General features: G+C 39.9%; 1 protein-coding gene across 7 annotated transcripts in view; it reads right to left on the reverse strand.

Moving 5' to 3' along the window:
- The window catches only part of PLD5 (phospholipase D family member 5), a 269,816-nt gene that overhangs the window by 50,741 nt on the left and 196,372 nt on the right, over positions 1–22,703 (reverse strand). For all 7 annotated transcript variants that reach the window (XM_048843741.2, XM_048843744.2, XM_048843742.2 and 4 more), the window contains one exon: positions 19,380–19,507. In XM_048843741.2, coding sequence (XP_048699698.1) covers positions 19,380–19,507 — 128 coding nt within the window. The remainder of the gene's footprint in view (positions 1–19,379; positions 19,508–22,703) is intronic.

Raw genomic sequence — 22,703 nt, forward strand, 5'->3', positions numbered from 1 at the left:
AATGTACATAAAAGGACGTTTTGCCACTTATAGAATCGTATGGGCAAAAAAATGGAAGCATTGCAGGCTAAAGATGCCAGAGATTAAACAAGTTAATGAGAAGTGGCTATAACATACATAGCTTTTACATAAATTCAACATTAAACAAAAACAATTGGAAGGAACAAATTTAACTTTTTAAAAATCTTAAATATTTATAGGCTAAAATGGATAATATATCCTACCTTAATATCAGTACAGGTTCACACAAAAACTAAAGTTTCAGTTGGAAAACTTCTGCTCAAATGGTTGAAGTTTGGCACACTTATAGACAAAGGAAAACCGGGTTTTATAATGAGAATTTTAGGCAACCTTAAGTATAGGTGATGCTACCAGCTCCAAGAATGATACTGGATGATCAAAATCTCAATTTTATACAGGAAAGGAAGGGAAGACAAGAAATATGTAATTTAAAGATACTTGGGAATTTTTAAATCCTGTTTAGCATTAAGAGGTTTACTCCAAATCTTAAAAACAGAGGATAAAGCTTATTTCTCACTGGACTTCTGTTTCTTGAACTACAATATAGGACTTACAGACAGTAAAATGCCATTGACAAAGACAAAATGCTGAAAAGATTATTTGCTAAATTACCTCAGTATATGGATACTATAAAATACAATAGGATATATATTTCTAATATATATTCATCGCCTCCACATATGCAACAGAACTACATGGAAAAGCAAACAAAAATGTTCGTTCCAAAATGTTTTAAGACTATCATAAAATTAGATTTGCAAGAAATGCCCAGTTAATTTTCTTGTTGCAAAAATCTGACTGGCAGGAGTTTCTACATCTCACTCCATATTTGTAGATAAACATCGTATTTTTGATTTGCACATAGTTGCCTGCTTAATACATTCAGCAAAATGACTCAGCTGTGGTAACTTGAAGACCTAGCACAGAGATACAGCTTGGAGATTTGGAGATTTTGGTGGCAGTAGTCTGCTCAGCAGAGTAAAGACAGGTGACAGTGACTCTCGAAAGGATCCTCTTAAGTTTATTAATAGAGGTTGAAATTTGGAAAGGGCTGGAAGTGCCATGAGTGATGCACATTTTGGTGAAGAGAACATTTTGTCACTCTATGTTTGTTCAGCTTGGTGATTTATGTATATAGAATGATGAGATATTATACTGATCTCTGGCCTCATTTTTTTCTTAGAGTGACTGATGGAGATCTAATTTTTCGCACTTGAGTATGATTTACCATATGTTTCTTCTTACAAGACAACACAACATTGTGTTTTCCCTGTGTTAGTATGGAAGGCTATTGGGCTGTTGCACTGGGGAACTCAACTGGTGCTGAGGTAATTTTGATTAAGGTCTTTTCTAATGGGCACTGTCATCTGTGCAATGTCTAGTTAGGGTGATAATCACTAACAGAGACTCAGGATACACTTTTATTATGTAATTCCATTATTTTAACTGTCTAAGTGTACATCACTGGTCTGATGTAGTATAGTGATACCGATGTCCCTATGAGATGAATCTGACCCCCATCCATCCTTTGATACCTTTGACCAAGAAAAATTGGTGAGCTAATAGCAAGATCTTGCAGGAGAGGACAGGATCTCCTACAGTGTATTTGCTTTTTCTCAGAGTCCCCAGTGGATAGTAATAAGTATTTAATCTTCCTCCTCTTGGCTGTTCCTAGACCTATGAAGGATCCTGTATGGCTTCATTCAGTCACTCTTTCTGTTCAATGTAGAGCTGTTAGGAGACAGTGCGATATTTGCAGATGATCAAGTATCAGGGGGTAGTTGTGTTAGTCTGTATCCACAATAACAACTAGGAGTCCGGTGCACCTTAAAGATGAACAGATTCATTTGGGCATAAGCTTTCATCGGTAAAAAAAACACTTCTTCAGATGCAGATGATATATTTCTACTTTTTCCTTTTAAGTCCAGATGTTTACCCAACATCCAGCAGAAGTAAAGATTGGGATAGCTACCCTGGCTTAAAAATCAATCTAGATAAAATGGAAATAATGCTGAACAGCAGAGGGAAATGTGGAAGCCTCTGCAGGGATGTGACTGCAACTTCTATTTGAGGAGTATGCCTAGCTTTTGCTGCAGAGTAAATCACATTCTTGTGGTCATAGTGGATTCACTGCTACTTCTTCATTTCATTTGCATCAGAAACACCTCATTTTTTTTTATTATTTAAGGATCTAGTTCCACCACAAATTATTGGACTTGATGCAGAAATCAGCGGGTGAAAGTATACGACCTGTGTCATTCTGCAACAGGACAGATTAAATGATCATAATAGTCTATGTTGGCCTTAAAATCTATGAGTCTACAAAGGCTGGTCTGGAGACTACAAACACTCCCATATTATGTGGAGCTCATCACAGTGGCCTATGTGTTGTGTTCTATAGGCAAAGTACACTGAACAACACACTATTCGGACTACCCTTGAAGTGCTCCCAGAAACTGCACCTTGTGCAGAATTCAGTAGCTCACTTCTTGACGGGTTGCTCTGAGCAGCTCTCACCAGTGCTATCAGGTCTTTTACACTGGCTGCCTGTTTGATTCTGAAAAAAGAAAAGGAGTACTTGTGGCACCTTAGAGACTAACCAATTTATTTGAGCATGAGCTTTCGTGAGCTACAGCTCACTTCATCAGATGCATACCGTGGAAACTGTAGCAGACTTTATCTGTGTATATATAAAGTCTGCTACAGTTTCCACGGTATGCATCTGATGAAGTGAGCTGTAGCTCACGAAAGCTCATGCTCAAATAAATTGGTTAGTCTCTAAGGTGCCACAAGTACTCCTTTTCTTTTTGCGAATACAGACTAACATGGCTGTTACTCTGAAACCTGTTTGATTCTGGACGCTATTCAAGATGTTGGTGATAAACTCTAAATGGTCTTTGGCACAGTTATCTGAACAATCACGTCTCCCATGTTTTCTCATGGAGTGTATAATCTTGATTGCTGACAGTTCCTTGAATGGACTTTACTAGGATGAGCAGCAGGATTTTCTCAGTAGAGAGCCCACATCTCTAGAACCAAAATTAATTGATTAGAGTTATTAGAGTTATTTTTGCTGAAAAAGAAACTTTGATTAGAAGACAAGAAGATGGATTTATAACCATGCAGGTCAGCGATGGAGCAATGAACAAATGATTAGAGTCAGCTGAAATCATAAATAAAAAAATCTCACACACCAAGCTGGAAACTTAATTTCAATATATTTTACAGGCTTGAAGAGACCATTAGATGATCTAGTCTGACCTCCTGGATAACACAGGCTATTCAGTTTCACCCAGTTGCCCCTGCATTGAGCCCAGTAACTTGTCCTTGACTGAACTTATCTTCCAGAAAGGTATCCAGTCTTCATCTGAAGACACTAAGAGATGGAAAATCCACCACTGCTCTAGGTAATGTGGCCAATTCTCATGATTTTATTGTCAATCTTGTGATATTAGGTGTTCTCTTAAACCTCCAGTTCCTGAAGTCCTGTGATCACATGAGAACCTCAGGTTTCCTTTAAAAAGAAAGTTTCTAGCCCTTGTAGTTGCTGAGAAAAGTTTGAAAACACGAACAAAGTGTATGCTAAGGGCTGTTTTCAGTTACACTCTGTGCAAACCTACTGAAGTCAAGGTGGATGCGTGGGAGTGAGTGAGACTAGAACAGATCACTAGAAAGGCTGGGCAACTAAAAGAATAGAGAACATACACATTAAGCTAAAATAGCTTTTCAGGAAGTTTTGAATCACACTGGGTTCTGCCTCTACACAGATCAGCAAGCTGGGAGAGTGCAAGAAGCCCCACTCTTGGGCTCCATGTGCAGGGAGAGCACACAATCCAGAGATGAACATAAGCCAGTACGGTCTGGTACAGCATAACGGCAAGAGCTGGTATGCCGTGGCAGACCAGACTGGCTTCCCCAGGCCGGCAATTTAAAGGGTCTGGGGCTCCTGGCAGTGGCCAGAGCCCCAGGCCCTTTAAATTGCCACCAGAGCCCTGCTGCCAGACCCCCTGGATAGCAGAGGTGGCTTGGGCGGTGAGTTAAAGAGCCTGGGGCTCTGGCCGCTGCAGGGAGCCCCGGACCCTTTAAATTGCCGCTGGAGCCCTGCTGCCGGAGTCCTGGGGTAGCAGCGGTGGCCAGGGGCTCCGACAGCAATTTAAAGGGCCCGGGGTGGTAGCGGTGGTCAGAGCCTTGGGCCCTTTAAATTGCCGTCCGAGCCCCACTGCCAGAGCCCTGGGGAAGCAATGGTGGCCTGGGGCTCCGGCGGTATTTTAAAGGGCTCGGGGCTCCCAGCCGCCACTGCCACAGAGGAGCCCCGGGCCCTTTAAATCTCCGCCAGAGATCCGAACCCTGGGGTAGCAGTGGCAGCTGGGAGCCCTGGGGCTCTGTCAGCAATTTAAAGGGCCCGGGGCTCTGCTGTGGTAGCAGTGGCCGGGAGCCCCTGGCCCTTTAAATCGCCCCCAAGCCCCGGGGTTCCCAGCCACCTCTGCAGCTGGTAGCTCTGGGGGTGATTTAAAGGGCCAGGGGATTTAAAGGTCACACCTCTTCCGGTTAAGGCCACGCCCCCTGCTCAGGACTCCTGGGTAACAGTAAGTCCTTTCAATTACTTTCACCCTTGACACAATCACAGTTTTTTCACTCATCTGAGCACAAGGACAGATTGTGGATATGGTCCCCAAAGGAGAAGGGGAAGAAGAGAGGCCATCGGCAGCTGTGGAGGAAGAGCACATCTCACCATAGGAAAGGCTAGCACAGCAGCTATGCTTCCCTGGGAGTCTCTGGCTTTCCATACTCCTCCACCCACAGTGCAGGGCAGTGACTAGAAGATACAATACAATCTGAAGAGTCCAGCTGTGTCACTGAGGTTCATTTGTAAATTTTAGACAATCAATTGTTATTCATTTTCAAGAAGGGCAGGCTTACTGGGTCAAATTTTGCTCTCGTTTATGGATGTAATAGAGCAGATTTTGGTCATTTTGATTAACTTGTATCAAGACCTGGACAGTTTCTTCAACAGTCTGAGACTTCCACCAATTCCAAAAATCCTACAACATTGTATATGGCCCAGAAACCAAAACTGCCATCTCAGAGGAAGGAAATGTTCATTAGTTTAGATCTTGCTAACTATATAGACATTGAAAAGGTTAAACTGGATTTTGTCATAGGCACCCAATGAAAACAACAAATAATTTTCAGACTCCTATTTGCAATGAAGTACATTAACACTATTTACCCCTTCAGATAATACAAGAAACAGGGATCACCCAATGAAATTAATAGGCAGCACGTTTAAAATAAACATAAGGATGTATTTCTTCACACAATGCAGAGTCAACCTGTGGAACTCATTGCCAGGGGATGTTGTGAAGGCCAAAAGTATAACTGAGTTAAAAAAAGAATGAGGGAAGTTCATGGAAGATAGGTTCATCAATGGCTATTAGCCAAGATAGTCAGGGACACAACTCCATGCTCTGGAGTGTCCCATAATCTCTGACTGCCAGAAGCCGGGAGTGGATGCCAGGGGATGGCTCACTTAATAATTGTCCTGTTCTATTCATTCCTTCTGAATCATCTGGCTCCAGCCACTGTCTGTCGGACGACAGGATACTGGCTAGACTGATCATTGGTCTGACCCAGTATGGCAATTCTTATATTAATAGCACCACAGCATATTTTTGATAATCCTTCCATGTGTTCTACAATTAGAAGAGAAATACTTTAAAGGAAGATCGCCATTACATCTTTGTAATATCCACTGAAAAATCTTGTTCTTTTAAAAATATTATTAATCATTCATAAATACTCCCAAAAATCATGGCCTGATCCTGTTAAATCTTACTCATGGGAATAATCTCTAGGTGTGTGAATAATTCCATTGAAACCAATGGAATAACTGACATGAGTAAATAAGTAGATTTAAACTGAAAACTGCTCTCTTATCAGGGCTTTTTAGATGTGGAATATTGCTGTAATATAAGCAATGTTATTCTAATATAGAGATGTAAACATAACACAGGATATGAGAATTAACATTAAGGGCACTGATCGCCTGTTGTAGTGCATTACATCTGAACGATAATATTGACCTCCTCTCTGTGCTTGCTGAACCTCTCAGCGGGGCCAAGGTTAGTACCATTTTTCCAAGTATGCAGGACACTTCAATGCCGTGGTCATCTTCACTTTACTAAGAGTTCTAAGTTACAGAACAGCTCTGAGATAGAAAAAGAATTAAAGGAATTATTAGTAGGACATGGCAAAGATTTGCAACTGTTTAAACAGAACATGAGGGACATAATTGTAGCTCATTCTAAAATAACACTACACCCAGTGGAAATATGAGAGAATGAATACTCTCAATCTAACTTTTGCTTGATGGAAAGGGAAAGAATTTAATTCCACTAAATGCCAGACAGAGAAGTCTTATCATAAAAGTGCCAGATGCGCCATTTCATAACTTCAAAAGACTCATTTAGAGATAAGAGGTCTCAGAAAACTGAGAGACTGATAATAGTTTTCTTTTCACTCCATGCAGTTCTATAAAGATCAGATGCAACTGTCATTAACAGAAATGAAAATGAACAGATTCTGTCTCAGCTATCCATGCCATGGTGGCTCCATCATAATAAGGTTATTGGAAAACTGGAAACAAATGTGGCCACCACAATATATTTTAAATACTGCACACAAATACACTCTTTATATTAAGAAAAGGAGTACTTGTGGCACCTTAGAGACTAACCAATTTATTTGAGCACAAGCTTTCGTGAGCTACAGCTCACTTCATCGGATGCATGCAGTGGAAAATACAGTGGGGAGATTTATATACACAGAGAACATGAAACAATGGGTGTTACCATACACACTGTAACAAGAGTGTAAACAACGTCATTCACTCCTAAAAATATTCTTGGCAAAAATGCCTTCTTAATATTTAATGTAATATTAAATTTCTACTTATTTGTGTAATCAAAATTATGCTAACCTATAGTGTGTAATATAAATAGTTTTCAGAGTAACAGCCGTGTTAGTCTGTATTCGCAAAAAGAAAAGGAGTACTTGTGACACCTTAGAGACTAACCAATTTATTTGAGCATAAGCTTTCGTGAGCTACAGCTCACTTCATCGGATGCATACTGTGGAAAGTGTAGAAGATCTTTTTATATACACACAAAGCATGAAAAAATACCTCCTCCCACCCCACTCTCCTGCTGGTAATAGCTTATCTAAAGTGATCACTCTCCTCACAATAAGAAAAGGAGTACTTGTGGCACCTTAGAGACTAACCAATTTATTTGAGCATAAGCTTTCATGAGCTACAGCTCACTTCATCAGATGCATGCTGTGGAAACTGCAGCAGACTTTATTTATACACAGAGAATATGAAAAAATACCTCCTCCCACCCCACTGTCCTGCTGGGAATAGCTTATCTAAAGTGATCATCAGGTGGGCCATTTCCAGCACAAATCCTATTACACACTATAGGTTAGCATAATTTTGATTACACAAATAAGTAGAAATTTAATATTACATTAAATATTAAGAAGGCATTTTTGCCAAGAATATTTTTAGGAGTGAATGACGTTGTTTACACTCTTGTTACAGTGTGTATGGTAACACCCATTGTTTCATGTTCTCTGTGTATATAAATCTCCCCACTGTATTTTCCACTGCATGCATCCGATGAAGTGAGCTGTAGCTCACGAAAGCTTATGCTCAAATAAATTGGTTAGTCTCTAAGGTGCCACAAGTACTCCTTTTCTTAATATAAAGAGTAATGGCCCACCTGATGATCACTTTAGATAAGCTATAACCAGCAGGACAGTGGGGTGGGAGGAGGTATTTTTTCATATTCTCTGTGTATAAATAAAGTCTGCTGCAGTTTCCACGGCATACATCCGATGAAGTGAGCTGTAGCTCACGAAAGCTCATGCTCAAATAAATTGGTTAGTCTCTAAGGTGCCACAAGTACTCCTTTTCTTTTTGCGAATACAGACTAACACGGCTGTTACTCTGAAATCTCCTCACAATGTGTATGATAATCAAGTTGGGCCATTTCCAGCACAAATCCAGGTTTTCTCACCCTCCCCCCCCACACACAAACCCACTCTCCTGCTGATAACAGTTTTCTTTGACAGGGTAACAAGCCTTGTGGATTGGGGGGAAGTGGTAGATGTGGTATATCTTGACTTTAGTAAAGCTTTTGATACTGTCTCACACGATCGTCTCATAAACAAACTAGGGAAATGCAGCCTAGATTGTGCTATTATAAGGTGGGTGCATAACCGGTTGGAAAACCATTCCTAGAGAGTAGTTATCAGTGGTTCATAGTCAAGCTGGAACGGCATAACGAGTGGGGTCATGCAGGGATCAATTCTAGGTCTGGTTCTGTTCAATATCTTCATCAATGGTTTAGATAATGGCATAGAGAGTACACTTTAAAGTTTGCAGATGACCAAACTGGGAGGAGTTGCAAATGTTTTGGAGGATAGAATTAAAATTCGAAAGAATCTGGACAAACTGGAGAAATAGTCTCAAGTAAATAGGATGAAATTCAATAAGAGCAAATACAAAGTACTCCACTTAGGAAGGAACAATCAGTGCACACAAACAACATGGGAAATGACTGTCTAGGAAGGATTACTGCAGAAAGGGAACTGGGGGTCATAGTGGATCACAAGCTAAATATGACTCAACAGTGTAACACTGTTGCAAAAAAAAGCAAACATCATTCTGGGATGTATTAGCCAGGAATGTTGTAAGCAAGACACAAGAAGTAATTCTTCTGCTCTTCTCTGCACTGATTAGGCCTCAACTGGAGTATTGCATCCAGTTCTGGGTGCCACATTTCAGGAAAGATGTGGACAAATTAGATAAAGTCCAGAGAAGAGCAACAAAAATGATTAAAGATCTAGAAAACATGACCTGTGAGGGAAGATTGAAAAAAATGGTTTTGTTTAGTCTGGAGAAGAGAAGACTGACAGAGGACATGATTACAGTTTTCAAATACGTAAAAGATTGTTACAAGGAGGAGGAGGGAGATAAATTGTTCTTGTTAATCTCTGAGGATAGGACAAGAAGTAATGAGCTTAAATTGCAGCAAGGGTGGTTTAGGTTGGACATTAAGGAAAAACTTCCTAATTGTCAGTTAACCACTAGAATAAATTGCCTAGCGAGGCTGTGGAATCTCCACCACTGGAGATTTAAGAGCAGGTTAGACAAACACCTATCAGGGATTTCAGCGTTTCTCAAACTGGGGTCCGTGAGGATACTTTAGGAGGTCTGCGGGCCCCACTGATCAACTCCTCCCACTTCCTCCCAGCATCTCCTGTACGCCTGGGAACAGCTGTTCAGTGGCGTGCAGGGAGGGGGAGGAATGGGGGATGGGGCAGAATCATGGCTGGCCATGCTGATTCAACTCCTCCTCTCCCTCCCAGTGCCTACTGCATGCTGGGGAACAGCTGTTCAGTGGCATGTAGGAGACGCTGGGAGGGAGGAGGAGCAGCGGGAACAGGGTGCACTTGGGGGAGGAGCAGAAAGAGGAGGTGAAGAGGAGGGGCAGAGGTGGAGCAGGGGCAGGAAGGGGTGGAGACTTGGGGGAAGGGGTGGAGTGGGGGTGGGGCCTGGGGCTAAACAGGGGCCTTGGGGGGGGGTTCCACAAAAATTTTTAAATCAAAATGTGGGTCCTTGGGTTGCTAAAGTTTGAGAATCTTTGTGAAAAGTTTGAGAAAAGATAATACTTAGTCCTGCCACGAGATGACCCCTTGAAGTCTCTTCTAGTTCTACAGTTCTATGATTTAGAAACTATATAAGACAACGAGTGAAGAAACCATCCTGATTGAGATAAAATTGATACCAGTGATCAAGAATTACTTGAATTTAGCATAAGAAGAACTGGATTCAAAGAGTGCAGTAGTACAAGAGTGTTAGATATCAAGAAAGCAAACTTTGGGATAGTAGGGGCTTTGTCTACATTCAATTTTTGTTCCATTGTAAATATATCAGCTTAGAAATGAATTTGTCAAGAGGGTTACAGAGATTTACCTATACTAATCCCTAAACCAATATAATTAAATTGGTACAAAAGCTGGGTGTACAATGGTCCTATAAATCCTAAAAAGAAATGTGCAATAGAATGTAGTATTAGAATCTATTAGTGTGAAGAAGCGTGGAAAACTTTGAAAGATACCATAATTAGAGTATAACAGGCTACAATTCCTCTCAAAAAAGAATAGAAGAAACTGTTAAAGCGGTGAAGTTAAAAGAAAGAACATTTAACTGGAAATAGAAAAAGGGGGAGGCAACTGAACAAGAATACATGGTCAGTAAAGGTTTGAAAAGAACAGATAATGGCACAAAGAACTGTAGAATGGGTACTTCTTACCCAAAGAGGATAATAGGAATAAGAAGGGATTTTACAGAAATAGCAGGTGAAAAAAAATACTAGAGAAAAAGTAACAACAGGGGGTCAATAATAAGGCCCTGCTTCAGCAAAGCTCTCGAGAACAAGTTTAAAGTTAAGCACAACCTTAATTGCTTTGCTGAATCAAGGCCTAAAGTAAAGAGGGGGGAAGATAAAATCATTGATGATTCTAACATGGTAATGATTGTGTACTAGTTTTTAAAAAAAATGTTTGACACCAAAAATAAAGAAGAGATTTATTTAAAAATTGATAAAAACTCAGGTAAGGAAATACTATTACAATTTGCAATAACGTACATCAGTGCATCCAGATGACAAACTAAGTTAAGAGAAACATCCTTGGGGATTAAGAGATTTAGCAAATGAATTTATCATAATAATGACACTCATCTTTGAAATGTTGAGAACAGCAAAAACATGGGGGGAAAGAAAAAGCAAACATAGTACCAGTTTTCAAATCAGGAAAGAAGAATGATCCTGGCAATTACTGAATTTACTCCCTAGAAAAGTAATGGAGCAAATGAGAGAAAATACCTATAAGTATCTGGAAAAGAACAGAATCTTTAGCAATAAGTAGAATGGCTTTGTTATGAAGTCCACATTGTGCCCGACAAACACTGATAGCTTATTTTGACAGAATGGTCAAATTAGTAGAATGCAACAGACGTAATGTGTCTCCATTTGAGCAATGCATTTAATAGTTACTTGGTATAGGAACAATCTCAAATGAGCTGAAAGCTGCTGCAGGACTACATGCAAGGGATAGTGAGAAACGGCATGTATAGAGATGGGGAAGTGAATGGTGTGATGTCATGGTGACTCATGATTGAACTGGATTTACAGAGACAGTCTCATGTATTGCAAGGCTCCTTCACATTGCTCCGGCATTACTCAGAGGCCTTGAAATGGTCATGTGTAAATAAGGCCCTAAAATACAGTGACAGGGAGGTATACAGTAAGGGCCCTTTACATGACAACCAGGGTCACAGTATTAGCCACTCTTAATAATCTTGTAAAAAAGTATAAATAACACATTAATGACATTTGTAAAAGTGAAATATGAGTGCTGACAAGCAGAAACTGGCAAGATTGGGTAGTATTACATATGCCCCTGAGGCTAGATAATACAAAGGGACCTCTGGAGAGGTTAGATAACATGGGCAAAAGTAAAATGAGATTACATTTGGAGAGCACATACATCTGATGAAAAATAACCTATAACACAGATATTCAATTGATTGGAAAAATATGAGATGCAGTGATGCTGAAAGAGATCTAAGGATCATAGTGAACAGCTATTTAGACTTGAAATCACTGATATGGGAAAATGTTGGCCCTCAGATATTCACACCAAGTTATTAAAGTCACAACTTGCCTTGTGAAACTGGATCTTCAATTGCAAAAAATGTACAATACATGACTGGACTGCAAATATAAATTTATCACCTCATGGGGTTAGGCAATAATGGTTCCTTATAGTCTCTGTATTATTACACAAAGGCTATATTAAAAGAACATTAAGATTACAAAAGACAAGTATTAAAAAATTAGCAAATGTCAGCGTTAAGGTTTCCTTTAAAAATAGTATGTAGTCAAGTAATTGACTGTATCAAATACTGTATCATAATACATACGCACAAGGGAGCTGAATTTAGGCTGCACAGGCAAACTTAATTCTGGCATTTTCTAATCCTGAATGCTTGATTTTGCAACCTTAAAAATGTTCTTCTACCATATGTTGTATGTAATTTCCTAGGTTTATAAAAAACAAACTGAAAAAGCAAATTCCATACTGTGGCTCTATATTGACACTCACACTGGTCATCAGCAGGGTTGTGATCTTTAGATCCACCACACAGTTCTGCACTTGAACTAGCAGAGTAACTGACAGCAGCAGTAGGTAGTCACCCTGTATACGGACTAGGACTAGAAAGAGATGGGACACCTTGCCAGTGGGTTTCACAGATATTTGCTGACAGCAGAGAAATGGTGAGACTCAGGAATACTGGGTTCCATTCCAGGCTCCGGAGAGGAGTGTGCTCTGGGGGGTAATACTCCTCAATCACCTTCTTCTTCAGCCCTCCAAATTGTTCCTGTCTTCATCCAGTCTCTTTCCCACCAAAGGCTCCTCATCACAGTTCCATTCTCCTCATCGAGTCAGTCCCAGTCTCTACTTCACAGGCTTCTCACCCCAATCCTAGTCTCCTTCCCCCTCAAATACTGGCCTCATCCTTACAATTTGTCAGATGGTTATATCCTGGCCAAATTTAGAATGATGTTATTGGAGGTGGCAAAAGACATATCCCTGACACAAAGGCCACCTCCTGCCAAATTTCAAGTACCTGACCAAAGGAAGAGAATACTAGAGATGTTCAAAGAAAAGGCCACCAGAATTTTTTTTTAACATGGGAAAAACAATTTATTTTCTCCTAATTTCATTCTCAGAAATGGCTGAACCATTTTGTCTGTATTTAAAAAAAAAATCAGCTTGGTCTAAGGCAGATACCCAACATGGGAAATGTCAACCAATAAAGTACACATTTGGTAAAGTTATGAGCAACTGAAAACTAGGCCATACAATGGGAAGCTTCGGGGAACTTTAATATATAAATGCACTACCAGCCTCCCCTATAATTTCAGGGAGTTTCTCAGACAAATTTACCACTGCCATGAGTGGCTAGTTTTAGGGTAAGTAGCATTTAGTTTTAGGATAAGAGTTAAAAATGAAGATGAAGCTGAGATTCAGACAAGAATCAAAATGTTGGTGGTAAAGACATTAGCCAAATCACTGAACCTTTACATGTTCATCCATAGCTAATTCACATGGCATACAAAGTATGCCTTCCTGATATAATTTTTTTTCTTGCTCTTTAAGCAAATAGATTAATGCCTATAATCTTTGTCAAGGACAGCAAGAGGAGAAAAATGGCAACAAAGCTCAGTAAACTGTGTAGGATTGATTTCTACTTTCCTCTTTGAAAACACGGATAACAATTCTCCAGAGATGATGTTAAAATGAATCTAACACAATGGTTCATTTAAGACGACACCTGATGCTGATTTCCAAGTGTCCATTTGCAGTCAATTTATTATTTCAACTTTAGACTCTGGCTCCCAAGAGACAAATAATGCTAACAAACCCGTTACAAAATGGCATTACAATTCAGCTATAAATTGGACTTAGTTCAGCACCCTTAATTGTTAAATGTTCTGTGCTGCACTTATCTCCTCCATGTTAAGTACTCTGTACTGACATGCAACATAAGCATATTCCTGTGTCTGGTCTCTTGGTCTGCAGGAAGGCAAGAGATGGGAAGAGTGAAGATTCAGGAATTATTGCCCCGATGATAATAAAAGGTGGATTTCTGCTCAACAGTGGGAGGCTATGGAATGAAAGGATGGTCGTGTGGCCTCTGGCTAGTAACTCAATCTACAAGATGCATTTATTCACTCAGGCTGCTGTGGAGGGTGCACAAGGTCTGCATAGGGAGAAGGAATCATGAGTTTGGTGCTGCTGTATAAAAATGTATGTGTTCATAACTTGTGTTGGGGTGCCTACCCCTTTAAATAGGTGTCCCTTTTTATTATTGTAGAATCCAAAGACAAAGTAATTTTTCGGAGTTTCAGTTCCACACCTATAAAATAGGAGTAAACAATACTTTCCCACCTCATGGGGGTGTTATGAGGATAAATTAATAAATATTGGTGAGGTGCTCAGATACTACACGAATTAATTAGGTAGGTAGATAAATAGAAATTCCAACATGGGAATGTATGCATGTGACTTCAAAAGAGTTCTTTTTACTCAGAGACAGAAGTACAATATGTGCAGATACAATCATAGTAAGTTACATTTTTAATGGAATAACTACATTAAGTACCCTAAATAGTCACAACGATTCTTGTATTCATTACCATATTTCACTCTTATTGATTTGTACTATGCACAGGTTTGAGGCAGAATAAGAATTAAGTCCTCTTGGGCCTACTGGATGGTTAAATTAAAAAAAAATCCATATTTTGCAATCCACATCTTGCAAGGAAAATCCATGTTTGCAAGCAGAAGAGTATAGGTCTCAGATCTACCACCCTCTAGATTGACACGACAGCTAATTCTTATCATTAACTGCTGCTTCAACAGAAGCATGATGGTTTTTCAGTGAAAATTTCTCCTCAGAACCTATCCTAAGAGGGCAGCAGAAATCATTTTTTAAAGTCACTGACAGATACAACCCCAAATCTCTCCCAAAACAGAGTTAAATCAGAACTTTACTACCAAATCTGTAGTAAGACACAAGGTGGGTGAGGTAATAGCTTTGATTTCTGTTGGTGAAAGAGACAAGCTTTCAAGCTCATCCTGGATATTCTCTCTAATATCCTGACACCAACACAGCTACAACAACACTGCAAACAATATTTATATTAGTGGGAAAGAGTCCTGCGGCACCTTATAGACTAGCAAACGTATTGGAGCATAAGCTTTTGTGGGTGAATACCCACTTCTTCAGATGCATGTCTGAAGAAGTGGGTATTCACCCACGAAAGCTTATGCTCCAATACGTCTGTTAGTCTATAAGGTGCCACAGGACTCTTTGCTGCTTTTACAGATCCAGACTAACATGGCTACACCTCTGATACTTAACATTTATATTGTAAACCAAGGTCTGAGGGCCAAAGTCCATTCTCATTTGCACTGGTGTTAATGAGAAGTAATTCCACTGAGTTCAGTTGAGTTGATCCAGTTTTATACCTGACGTAACTATGAGCACCACTTAATCCGTAGTGTCCATCAGGCAGAGATAAGGAGAGCAAACCCGACATAAGCCTCCAGAGTGCACACAAAGTAACCTGTATGTGCTCTCTGTGGAAGCACAGTGTAGATCTACTGTATCTGTAACTCCACTGCTACACCAGTAAAATCAACTGTTCCACATGCATGTGTGTTATGCAGCGTATGAGCCTGAACAGGTACAAATTCCAATACGTAAGAAGCTCTGAACAAACATTACATATAACTAAGTAGGATGGTAAGACAGGACAATCCAGTGCAATTTGAACCTTAATGTTTTTATTGCTCTTTAGTTTTTATTTGACGTAATGAGATTTGATGCACTCAAATCATTTATCTTGTTCTGGAACATTCAGCTGTATGGGAAAACATCACCGACCTAGAAAGCTACTGACTCAGGTTGGATCTTTAGTTTGGGAGAGAAGGCAATTACTGTGCTTGATGGTTCATACGGACCACATGCCCTTAGAAAGCAGACACCTTTCAATTGATCCTTTGATTTGTTGGAAGGGGTGGAAGAGGCTAATTAAATCAGTCACCCTGCATACCTTAAAGTGTTGTGATGCTGCAGAAACCATATAGATGCTGCTCAAAGGTATGATGAGTTTTCAACTGCAGAAGTCCCACTTAACCCACTCCACATAGTCATGTCTCTGCAGGTCTGTGGGATGTGCCAGTGTGGGAAGGGGGCTGCTTTTGGCAGTCCTCTCCATTCTAACATGAGCAGATTTCCCAATTAAATCCTATGCAGGAGACAATACTAGCCAATATCAGCATTATCTCACCTATATATCCAGGAGATAAAATGCAGGTGGCAGGGAAAGGGGATCGAGTCCCTGACCGGCACTACCCTGGGATCTATGTAGGTAACCAGGTATCCTAGTCTCATCCATCCCCTGGCTCCTCCACAAATCTCCAGAGCCTTCTCCTTAAGGGAAGCATGCAGAGAAATTAACGTCACAGAGTTTTCTGCTTATTTCTCCACCACCACCACCACGTAGGTTTTCCCTGAAAGGGGAGAATGCAATCCTAAAACAACAATGAGTCCCTTTAAGAGTAGTCCTTATTAACTATGGCTGGAAGTTTTAAAGGATCCTAAGGGTGTTAGATGACCAAGTCTCACTGAAAGTCAATGGGAGTTAGACATCTGATTCCCTGAGACCCCACAGAAATCCCAGTCTATATTTCTTAACTTTCCAAAATGAGATCAGACAAATATTTTTAATCAAGAGAAAATTTCTGCTGCATGTCTTTGCTCTGTATAAATGCTGGACTTTCTGACAACATCCTATTTAATAGGATGGCAAACTCTCCATATGTCTCTAGAAAGCACATGGTAAGATGAACAGTCAGGGAATGAGTTTGAAACACAGACCCACATAAATCTGGCTCCAGCCAGGCCATTAAAAAAAAAAACAAACCAAAAACACAAATATAATCTGAGTTTTCACAGGAACTTGGATTACTTCACTATGATTAGTTTGATCAAACAGGGGATTGTGGTGTCTGTGATGGAAGTCACTGACCATGTCACTTTGACACCTTCAGCTATACTGAGTGACCGATATGCTCCTTTTCTACGTCCATTGTTTTGACTGTTATTCGAGGCTCACATTTGGCAGGTCCCGCATAGTTAAAACAATATAATTTACTATGTAACTATTTTATAGTATAATAGATGTGCTATGAACAGATCTGAATTATTTTGCTTATGACAGACGAATAACTTGTCCTATTGCTTTATACTACATACAGAAATGATAAACATGAACAGTTGAGAAAAATATTCAGCTTCCTTACCTCATTTAGAATAGCTCAACAAAGTTACCCTTTCTGACGCAGTTCATATAATCTCTCCAATCAATATTAGTCAAAAAGCTAATCCTTTGTTCATTCCAAAGAAGATTCCGGAAAGATGCCCGTTTCTGTTTGCTCCTGAATTCTTTCCTTGTGTTTTCTTAGAATACACAACAGGTGGGATCCAAAAGAGTAGAGGGCCAGATCCTTGACCCAGACACATCCTTTTTTTCACATTCCACGTCTCACAGGATTTGTCTAGGCTCCCATTTGTTTATGGGCATGCTGGTAGCATGGCCAGCACACTTTACACGTCAGTAATCCCAAGCAGTGTAACAGCCCATAGGGAGCTGTTCCCAGCTGGCATAATTTACAACAGCCCCAAGGCTGGAATTTTCACTGGGTCACCAAAAGATAGATCTACAACCTAGGAATTAAGTCTCTAGCAAGGTTTCTACCACAAACTTGTGATGCACTATAATTGTTTTTTAAAAAAAGGTTACAAACATTTTTTTATCATGGCAAAAGTATATTTACTGCACGCTTGTTTCTCAAGTGGCTGAGTTATTTTTGTTCAAACATTCAACCCCTTAGATCAAAACAAGCCTGGAAAATTTCAGCACGAACTGTCTAGTCAATCTTACGTACCAATATTGTTACACACTATGCCCATAATTAGTAACATATTTCCAAAGCTCTCGTATATTTAGAAAGCAAGTTATTTTATTGTAACTCATCTATGGCCATCTAGGACTTTGTAGTTTAAACCAGTGATTCTCAAACTTTTTTTTTCATGGAACACTTGAGGCTGAGGCTGGGAAGGAGGGCCATTTCTCCCCAGCAGCCGCAGCCCTGGAGTTGGGGAAAGTCACCGCTTTCTCTGGCTGCCGCAGCACTGCACATCCCAAATTCCCCCCAACCCCACTTCTCACCCCACTGCCCCCTCTCATCTACCCTCTATTCCCCCCAAGGGCACCACCTCACCTTACATGTGTGTCTTCTCCAGGGTCCAGGCATCTAATTAGTGTAGTCATGCCTGTGCGGCTCCACTAATTAGGTGGGTGGCCCTTCATTCTCTCATGTGCGGCTGCCCAGGCATGTACGTTAGAGGGAACTATCCACGGACCACCTGAATGGAGCTCACGGATCACTGGTGGTCCACGGACCACAGTTTGAGAACCTCTGGTTTAAACCATGCTGCATATCCTGGTTACCTATAGCTCCAGGATGACACTGGGGATAAATTCAGACTACCTAGCTCCAAAAGCACAGTCCCCTATCTCTTGAGCTGAAGGAAAGTCTATATTAGCTTTTAAAAAGTACAAGACCAATGGCACACAGCTGAGCAATTCTGGTTCCACCAATAGAAGGCAAAGGTACACAATCAATATTGGCATTTTTGCTATTCTTGACACACAGGAATTTGCATGTAAAACTCCCATGAACACAGAAAAAATGTTACTACCTTTTTATGATTTCAACAGACAACTACTGCAAAAAAGGTGCATTAACAGGTGGACTATAAAAACTGTTTACTACAGAAATCTTCAGAAGACAGACTGGCTTTGTAAATAGCATGTTGCTTCTTCAAAACAATTTTGAAAAAGAGTCTCTCTCAAAATTAGGGAATTCACAGCACGGATATACTGATGAAGAGGTGCTTATTTATAAGCTTTGTATTGTTTGGCTCTAACACACATACAAACTCTGGGTTTCATGCTACAACTTCTCTGTGCATGTAACTTCCGCTGAAACCGTCAGGAACTCCACACATTGAATTTTTTCAGGATCAGACTCACTATATGGGAAAGAACTTCCCAATTTCAGTCTTACTGTATCTAGTTTGCAGACTTGAACAACGAACAAAATTGGTTCATGCTCGAAATGTTACAGAGGAGCTTCCATTATGGATAAACTCTAAAAGGAAATCCCAGTGGGTGATCTTCCAACTTTTTATGAATGGGCCTGTACCTGCACTCTTTCCTCAGTCAAATTCATCACTGAAATCAGCGGGAGTTTTATCTGAGTAAGGACTGCAGGCTTGATGCAATGTAAAGCCAAGATTTCCAGTATGATTTAATTTGCTTGTGGTTTAATGCCTCCTCTTCTAGGAGGAATTGCTGCCCTTAAGTGACTGTTAATGGCAGGTTTCACTGTGCAAAGAAGTATGACTTACAGCAAGACAGCCACTCTTCCATATAGGCAAAATAGCCACCTATTTATTCTTACCCCAAATAAAGTTATATATTTAAAAATAATAAGCAAGTTACATTTTTCTACTATATTTTTCTTTGGTGTAGATTTACATTAAAAGTATAAAGTAAATCTGGTTTTTCATTCATCAATAAAATTACCTGTCCCAATGACCTCCAGTCTAAGCTGGCACTTCCAATGTATACATGCTGTTTATCAACAATCCAGAATGATGATTGAAGGCGACCTTCATTATAAGCAGTCATATTCATATACAACACTTCTGCACCTAGGAGTTCAAAAAGGACACAACAATTAATCATTGTCCAAAAGAATGGAAAGTACATGCAACAAGCAACAAAGAGGAAACAGTTAAGGATTCCAGTAACCAAACTATTGGCTGACATCAGTTAGACATATCGTAGCTTTTAAAGCAGTCTGCAAATTTTATTTTAAACAACGTTACTGCCCTATTCTTTTAGACCTGCTGCTGTGCTTATCGATGAGTTCAGTGAGCGTATGCTCAACCTACCAAATGTCCCAAATAAACGAGAGCAGGTGGCATCTCAACACATTACTATTGTTTACCTATTTTGTCTCCTTTTATAGATCCATAGAGTTCCGACAGTGCATAATTACCAGTTCCTGCTCCATGCAGCACACAGACGTACTCTATTGGAGACATGACATTGCACATACCCTAAAGAGTATGTGCGGGGGGGGGAAGGGGGGGCGGAGGGAAAGAGACTGATCATTGGGCTTCCTTATATCATGTTGCTTTTCCAATACTGTTCTTGCAAAAACAGTTTAAGTTTTAAAGTTTCATGTCTCAAATCATACAGGTTATGAATTATAATATTAACATTTTTTAAAGTGCACAACAAAACCCACTCATTAATATTACATCCCCAAGCAAAAAACCCTTGTTATTATTTTTGTTTCTGTACCAACTTAGAAGTATGTGGACCTTTGCAAAATGTGTAAGAGTTAGTGGAAAAAGCTTGTCCCATGTATGAAAAATGCATTTCTAAAGAAGATAAGCTGATAAACCCAATAAGGAACACTTAGAAAAAAGCAACTTAAAAACTTCCAACCGCTATCCGAAAAAAAACTAAAGAATCAATATACTTTTGACAAACGGCCGGCTAAATTCAGGAAACTGAAGAAGGCTCTTGGGTTTATAGAATCTTTTTACAAATTGCCCGTCAAATTTCAGTTTAATCTGCTAATGCCAAATACAGTGAAATATCTCAGTGACATCATTTGCCCCATTGTTATGTTCTGTGGAGGTTGCAGAGGAAGGCAATCTTCTTCCTCACTTTAACACACAAATACACACACCCAAGCATGGAAGGCCCTGGACACCAAAGAAGCTATGTGTGTGCATGTAGAATGAAAGGCAGGACCCCTGAAACCTGTATAGATATGAAGTAGTTCAGTCTAGATCCACTGGTCATTCCTCGTATACAGGGATGTGTACCCACACACACAGCATGCGACTGCAGCCTGAGGAGTTACAAAGGTTACGGTAGGTAGACACAGAGACTTAGGGCTAGTCTACACTGGCAGTGCTTTAACGTGGCTTGTGCGGTTGCAGCGCAGTGCCGGGAGAGAGTTCTCCCAGCGCTCTAAAATAACCCCAAAACCCTCCACAAGGGGTGTAGCTCCCAGGGCTGGTGCACAGTCAACACTAGTGCTCTACAGCACTGAAACTTGCTGTGCTCCAGGGGGGTGTTTTTTCACATCCCAAGCAAGAAAGTTGCAGTGCTTTAAATTGCCAGTGGAGACAAGCCCTTAGGATGGCAGTAGTGCAGGTTTTCTTAGTAGAGAATGCCTGCCCTAGGCCACGTTCTTGGGTTTTCAGTACTACCCAAAACAATCAAAAATCATGACTCAGGCCCCCCAAAATCATGATTGTTTTCAAATAGAGAGCAAGATAGCAAGTGCGAAAAATCAGGACTGGAGGGGAGGGGGAAGAGATAATAGGGTCCTATGTAAGACAAAGTCCCTAATGTCAGGGCATCTGGTCATCCTAGTTTCAAATCATGAGATATTTTTAAAATAATAAATATTGAGTTAATTTCATTTAACTTCTGGTTTCTGACCCTTTCACATTTTTAAACTTCTGTGCATCAGGGTTAGAAATTTATTTTTTGGAATGACAGTTGTATTTCTCACCTAATTAAATGATTCAAGGAGCTGAGAGATCAAGAAAGACACCAAATATGACAAAACTCGTGATAAAGTCACAAGAGTTGGCCACAGTGGGCTTTGAGCAGTTTACGGGATTTGGCTCTCTAACCAGAATTGCATTTTGTGCAACCTGGATGTCATCTGCGAATATTCCAGGCATGTCATCTTTCATTCTCATCTATGCTTGGAAGCAGTTATTTTCTGAGCACTTTATACATCCGAATAAGAGCTACAACGTGTGCTGACTTTCAGTATGTGCCTTAACAAGTAGAATTAATTCTGTGTATAAATCAGAGGGCAAACAAAAAGCAATAGAGCAGGTGTTAAATTGTTTCTGGCAAAACAAAACAAAAACAATAACTTTCTTATATCTGAAATAGAGATTCACAATCAATTAGATAAGAGAAACACACCACTGCAAAGTGGTAAAAGTTTAGGAATTATTCATTATAAATAGAGTTCTCATCTAATCAACTTTAACATAAGCAATTTAGAGTGAATCAGATTTTCTTAGCATATATCCAATTTCCCACATTAAGCAGCAGCGTAAATTGCTTGGCACCCACACGAAGTAGGTTATAAATGAAATGCTGTTTGAGCTGGAGGAGGAAACACTGGTCTGAAGCAGCTACTTACTTCTTCACAAATGAATTGTTTTCTCAGATTTGCTTGAAAAAAATATTCAATCTTGAGCAGAAACTTTGCATGCCATGTGTACAACAGGAAATATCTTACCAGCTGTGCTAAACTCTATAAAATATTAGAGCTCTGTAATGATCTGAGCCAAAACCCTGGACATGAATCCCCCTGAATTTTGGAAGAAGATTGGATGACACGAGCCCATCTCTTTAAAATATCATTTTTAATTGCAACCGCTGACTCATCAATGAATGCAGTGGTATAAGACAGGCTGTGATAATACATCCTATTAAAAAACTGTAACCCACATTTTGCCAAGGAGTCTTTCAACTGAAAACAGCCAACTCATAATCAGAGCAGACAGTATCTCCAAGATATATAAAAAAAAAAAAAAAAGGTCATCTGTTGAAAGCATCTATCATCATCAGCTGCTACAAGGACTACTAATGAGACCCTAATTTTTGATGAAAGGCAACATTCATCAGTACTGATAATCGCTTGTTCTCTACAAGCCCTTGAGATGTTCTCTCAAAGTAGGCTTATCAGATCTTCAAGAACATCCATCATCCCCAGCGCAGTCCGTGTCCCCTGAAAAAATTAAATTGGACTGATTGATATGGGTAGCCATGATAGATCTCAGAATTGTACCTCAG

Source organism: Caretta caretta, chromosome 3 (assembly GCF_965140235.1).
Source record: "Caretta caretta isolate rCarCar2 chromosome 3, rCarCar1.hap1, whole genome shotgun sequence".
NCBI classification, from domain to species: Eukaryota; Metazoa; Chordata; order Testudines; family Cheloniidae; genus Caretta; species Caretta caretta.